Source organism: Fukomys damarensis, unplaced genomic scaffold (assembly GCF_012274545.1).
Source record: "Fukomys damarensis isolate Sample0158 unplaced genomic scaffold, DMR_v1.0_HiC HiC_scaffold_12, whole genome shotgun sequence".
NCBI lineage: Eukaryota > Metazoa > Chordata > Mammalia > Rodentia > Bathyergidae > Fukomys > Fukomys damarensis.
The window spans coordinates 24557237-24563538 of NW_022900924.1; the positions used below are offsets into that span (position 1 = coordinate 24557237).

The 6302-nt window shown below is 40.4% G+C and overlaps 1 protein-coding gene across 1 annotated transcript in view; it reads right to left on the bottom strand.

Moving 5' to 3' along the window:
- Window positions 1-4832: 4832 nt before the first annotated feature.
- LOC104848488 (endogenous retrovirus group K member 5 Gag polyprotein-like) overlaps window positions 4833-6302 on the bottom strand; it is a 3647-nt gene continuing 2177 nt past the window's right edge. The window contains exons 2-3 of the mRNA XM_010604518.1: window positions 5563-6289; window positions 4833-5362 (exon numbers count right to left, since the gene is read on the bottom strand). Coding sequence (XP_010602820.1) covers window positions 4833-5362; window positions 5563-6289 — 1257 coding nt within the window. The remainder of the gene's footprint in view (window positions 5363-5562; window positions 6290-6302) is intronic.

The following is a 6302-nucleotide window of genomic DNA, read 5'->3' on the forward strand; positions in this document are numbered from 1 at the left end:
GTCACACCACTGAACCTGCTCCCACCTTTCTGAAGATCCCTGTTCTCCTCGTGAAATCCAGTCTTTGCTCCCCTACGGTCGGTAGCAGAGACCAACATGAAATGTAGCCTTCTTGACCAGATATTTGGAGTCCAGTGCTTGTGATTTAAAGCAGTGTGGTACAATGATAAAAGAGAAATATTGCCAGTCCTTATGTCCTTTTGCTATTTTTACTAGTATACTTCAGTTTCTGAAGATCCCTGTTCTCCTCGTGAAATCCAGTCTTTGCTCCCCTACGGTCGGTAGCAGAGACCAACATGAAATGTAGCCTTCTTGACCAGATATTTGGAGTCCAGTGCTTGTGATTTAAAGCAGTGTGGTACAATGATAAAAGAGAAATATTGCCAGTCCTTATGTCCTTTTGCTATTTTTACTAGTATACTTCAGTGTTCTTTTTCTACACTCACTTTCGGGTACCCACTGTGTCATTTGGACAAAAGCAAGAAACAGTCTTAGCCCTTCCATCTGGTGCCATCGAGTCAGGCTTGTTAATGTAGGGATGTTTCATAATTAGTGAACAATGTAAGCAAAGGGATATTTTATTTTCTAAAATTTGGCTTGGAAAATTCACTAGAGAGTGGTAGAAGTAGTTTAAAGACTACATCTGATGAAAAGTAGCACATTATTTTCTAAGGTATGCCCAGGCACATGTTGATATCTTTGTTTCTTGGAATTAAATTTGCATCTGCATTTTGGAAATAGAAAGTAGGGAAATCTGAATGTTTTACATAAGAGAGACAGCAATTTAGAGGATAGGGCATGAGATAGACATAACATAAAGAGGGCAAGAGAGAAATAAAACCTTACCATGGCACGAAGGGCTTTGAAGATCTGATGTATTTCTTCAATATTTTTAACTTGTTTGTTGTGAGTTCTGTGATGTAAATGGTTTTTATCATCTTTCTCATAAGAAGCCTACAGCAAAATGCATACTTTTTTACTATGAACTTTTGTGTGTGCATTTCTCTAGAGGACACAAAGAAATTAAGAATTATATGTCTAAGGTAAAAAAGACTCCTTACCAGTAAAAAAAAAAAAAAGTTTGAGAAATGAGAGCCAACATTAGATTTATTCCTGCAGCTTCCAGGAAAAGTTCTGATTGGTTTAGTTTGTCTTTCTTATTCTTGTTGTAACAATGAACTATGGTCACCCAGTAGTTGTATTATATTTAACAAATGTGGCTTCTCCTCCTGCATCCCTAAGGGTGCAGAGTGGTTTTTAAAAATTTAAAACATGGGTACTTAAATATTTAAACCGATCAATGTTCCAGCTACATTTTTTTCCTTATGACAATAATACTGATAATAAAAAATTGAGCCCAGATTCAAATTGAAGTATCTCTGGCTTCCACCCCAAATCATTTCCATTTTGTGTCCTTATAAATTTAAGTAGAAATATAAAAATACATATAAAAATAGTATATTACAGATATGTATACTCATGAGAAATATCAAGGTAGTTGAGTCTTTTAAATTTGGTAAATTATTTGAGTCATTAGTTTTGACTGTATAAGAAAGCTAGAAGTCTTATGGCCAATTATAGGGAAAAATATTTCTTGAGGAAGGTGTGAAAGGTAATTACAAAAAGAGGAATTAATTTATCTGCTCTGATAATATTTAAAATCTTCTTTTAATGAAGTTGTGATTTTAAATGTTAACCATATAATTAATAGCAGGAGAATCAGATCTAGTGATCAGTGGTTTGCTTAGAAGTTTATTTTGTTTATTGTTTCCTCAAATTACTTCGGTGATTTGATATTCATTAAAATCCTAGTATTCTCATTAGCAAGATCTTACTTCATATTTCTTTTAGGATAGTAACAAAATCTGCTTCAATTTTTTTTAAAATATCAAGTTTCCAAAGTTGCAATAAGAAAAGGTTATTTATGGAGAAAATATAATGATTTAGATGCAAAAGAACAGAATTTGTCTCAAAGAAAAGTATTTCCTGTATACTTCTAGGTGATATGAATTCATACCAATATGTCCCTGTGGTTAAAAATTTATGGGTAATGGAGATCTCTAATAGTAGTATAAGTACAGTTATGCTTTTCAAATTTTTGCACTTAATATTTTTGCTTTCACTTATCCTCTTCTTTTTTATTCTTTTTGCATCACCAACAGAAAATATTCCTCAGTCTTCCTTAAGAGTAGATCTTAAAAGTTCAACCGAGAAGCAATATGGTTTCTGCTAATGCTCTGTCTGTGATTAGAGTCCCTAACTAGATTACGTGAAGGATGCAGAAGCTTCAACTTGAAGCATGATATCAGGTTACATTTGTATTACAACAAAAGAGGACAAAGCTAATAGACTATATCATTTCTAGATACATAGGACCACTCTTATCTATAAGGTCAATTGTGCAAGGATATAACTCCTAATAAAAGAAAGTTATTTCATTTGGGTAGAAATTGAGAAATCATAAAAAAGATATTAGAAGCAATTTTGAAAATTTAATTCAACCCCTTTTTATGTCACAAGAGCAGATATTAATTATCAGAATTCAAACTTGCTTAAAGTCACACCATTCTCTTCCATTTTTTGCAGATCAGGGAGAATGACATATTTTTAAAGTGTTATTTTAAAATGATGCTAAAATTTTTAACAAAGAGTTGTCATCTTTTGAATAGCAGTGTGGCTATGAAGTGATCCTTTCCCTGTAGTATAAAAAGCTGATGAAATAAATAGTTTCCATATGTTCTTACTAGAAACAGAGAAAAAAAATAATTGCAGTTTACATTGTGATAGCAACTTCCAGAAGCAACCAGGAAACCAGGGAACTAACTTTCACACCAGTGGAAACTGACTGTTATATGACTTCGGTACACAAACTGAAAAATTCAATATTCAGATTATGTTTTCCAGGTAGCTACTTTTACAAACAAGTTGGGAAATAATGTTTTGATGACATTTCTAACTAGAGTCTGTATTCAAAGATCTTTTAACTTTTATATTATTATGCAGTATAACATAGCAAACCAAATTTTGGTGTGATTTCACCTTTAAATCCTTGTGTCTTTTTCAAATTCATCTAAAATATATGTGTATATCTATGTGTGAGATACACACACAAACACACACACACACACACACACACATAAAAATTTACTACAATGGCATATGTACCTGATCAAAATATTAAATAACAAAACACCCTTCTTATTATTGAGTTCCACTCAGACTTCTATTTTAGCTTGTACTTTAGTATTATCTCCATATATTTGTTGTTTACCTAATTTTTGATACATGAGGATTTAATTCATTTACATACCTGTGGTGGTCCAGCCGTCACAACACGAACGTACCTGAGTTGGGGAGTGAGGATTGAGAAAGGACAGCACACTCAATAGTGTGGAGACAAGAGGTCCGATTTATTACACAGAAACAGCTCCTTTTAAAGGCAAGCCAACAGGAAACATCAAGCAATATTAGGGAGGAGATCAAAGGTCAAATTTAACAAAGTCCTTGAGCCGGGCGTGGTGGTGCACGCCCGTAATCCCATAAGACTAGTCTGGATTACAGTGAGCTCCAGGTCAACACCCGTAATCCCATAAGCCCAGCCTGGATAATCCCATATGCCCAGCCTGGATTACACAGTGAGCTTAGCCTGGATTACACAGAGAGCTCCAGGTCAATCTCATCTGCATAGCTGAGACCCTCATCTCAGAAAAGCCAAATAGAGTCATAGATTGTGTCAATGCCTCAATGGTAGAAGTTACTTTTCCAATGTCAAATGCCAGCGGGCTCCCACAATTCCCCCTTTTTTATTATATTTAGAGCAGGGAGCTTCCCAGCTCAGCAGAAAGACTGTGCCTGTCTTAGGTGAGAAATGTCCAGAGAAATCCCTTACCCGTCATCAAGCCATGAGAAGTTCAATACTCATGCTCTGTCTTAGGTTGGATATTTCTCCACAAATCTCTTACCCGTCTTTGACTACCAGCCATCTGCAGGGGTTATACCATGGGTTGTAAAGGCTCGACATATAGCTTTCTCTACCTCTACCAATATTTGTAAACTTTGATCTTCATACCAGGACTCATTAAGTTTTCACAGGCATCATTACAAAAGGAGGTTGTCTCAAAACTATCACAGAATGAAAGGGAGTCATCATCTCTGAGAATATACAATTGGTAAATTTACAATTAAAAGAGCTGTTGTCATATTCATTATCAGTTTCATTTACAATCTCTACACTTTTTACTAATAACATATAAGGAGCGTTAACACAAGACATTATATTAGAGGCACCTATGCCAACAATATTGAAACTAAGGCTAGTAACTTTGACCTCTGACCATAAACATATTTCTCCCAATGCAGTAGCAGGTTTCCAAATGTTGGTTTGAAGAAAATGTGAAACTGTCCACCAAAGTCCAGAAGAAAGGCTAAGACCAGCAGATGAACTCTTTGATGTTGTTGGTTAATGAATGTCCTTTTTGTCCCAGAAAAACTTCTCAATGTAGCAGTCTCATTTTCTTTATAACATAGAAACATTACTTTATAAATGACCAAGTATATTTGTATTATTCACCAGTACTGGCACTTCACATGAATCAGATGAGACAGGATGTGCAAGGAGAGGATCTGGCATATAAGTCCAATGTCCTTGAGGATTGGCATCACATCTTGCAGGAACTGACATCAGCAGGAGTATCCACATGACAAATCAACCTTTCTGGTAGCCATCGAGCTCCATCATGTTCCTGCGAGAAAACACAAACATATCCTCGGCCCTGTATTAAAACAGGGTCAGGTCCATACCATTGGCAGTGGGTAGGGCTTGCATTCCCATTTCAGGGGTTAATACTGCATAGGAGGAGGAACTGAGGTCCAATCCTGCGCTGCCTGGGGTGGCCCGGACAAGGGAGGCTGCTGAGGGGGCAGTAGCTCGCACGGAACCAACGGAGGGGTGCACGGGTGCTGGCTGGGTTGGACCCGTGAGAGCGCCGTAGATTGAGAAGGTTGCTGAGGAAGTGGATGTTGGGTAAGCTGGCTGTTCCCCGAGGCCGGCTGGAAAGTGATAGGGGTCCGGGGCTGACCCCGCGGGCCGTTTCCCTGGACCGGGGTAAGTGGGCTGCCCGAGATATCTGTGGCAGAGAGGCATTGTGCCGCCCAGTGGCGGCCACGGCGGCAGTGAGGACAAAGAGAAGGGCATTCGCGTTTTGAAAGCATGTTTTACCCCTGTTTTGGCCTTGGAAGGTGACAAGGGCCTTAGTGATCTTGTGCATAAAAGGATCCGCCTCTCGGCAGAGATTAATCATGTTGTGCAGAGTTTTGGCTTTGGAGTTGTTTTTTAGAATAGCTCTGCAGGTCTCATTAGCATTTTCAAAGGCTAATTGTCTAATGAGGGCGCTGTCCGCCACAGAAAGCATGTTTTACCCCTGTTTTGGCCTTGGAAGGCGACAAGGGCCTTAGTGATCTTGTGCATAAAAGGATCCGCCTCTCGGCAGAGATTAATCATGTTGTGCAGAGTTTTGGCTTTGGAGTTGTTTTTTAGAATAGCTCTGCAGGTCTCATTAGCATTTTCAAAGGCTAATTGTCTAATGAGGGCGCTGTCCGCCACAGTGGCGGCGTCACCGAGGGCATGCTCAGCCGCCTCCGAGAGATGGGAGATAAAGGAACTAAAAGACTCCTCGGGGCCCTGGATGATCTTTGAGAGAGGTGCTGCCGGGGCGCCCGCCCTGGGAAGAGACTTCCAGGCGCGTAGGGCTGCGAGAGCCGTGTTGGCTAATTGTGACCTGGAAAGCGTATGTTGTTCTTGGATGGTATGAAAAGGGGGAAGGCCAGCGATGCGAGCATAGAGGTTAGAGTCCTTGCCTGCCAGGGCCTTACAGCGAGAAAGGAAATCAGCCTCCCAAGAGACAAAGAGGTCTCCCCTGAGCGCAGTGCGAACAATGTCGCGCCACTCGGTGGGAGAGACAGCGCCACCGCCGCCAATGGACTCCAAACAAGAGAGGGTGTAAGGGGCTTGGGGGCCATAGGAACTGACAGCCTGAAACAATTCTTTAAGGTTTTTGCGATCAAGGGCCCTATACTGGCGGAGTTGCTGTCGGACCGGGATCTGGGGGGTATCGGGAACGTCGGAATCATCTGATTCCTGGGCTCCGTCATCGGGGACCTCAGCGGGGGAATCTTGGTCATCAGCAGGATCATCGGGGGCTGCAGCAGCGGCCCCTGCCTCTCTTGCCGCACGGGCCTGAGCGCAAGTGCGGGGTCTGGTGGGCGTGCGAATGGGAGCAGGTTGCTCCGGCTCCAAAAAAGGG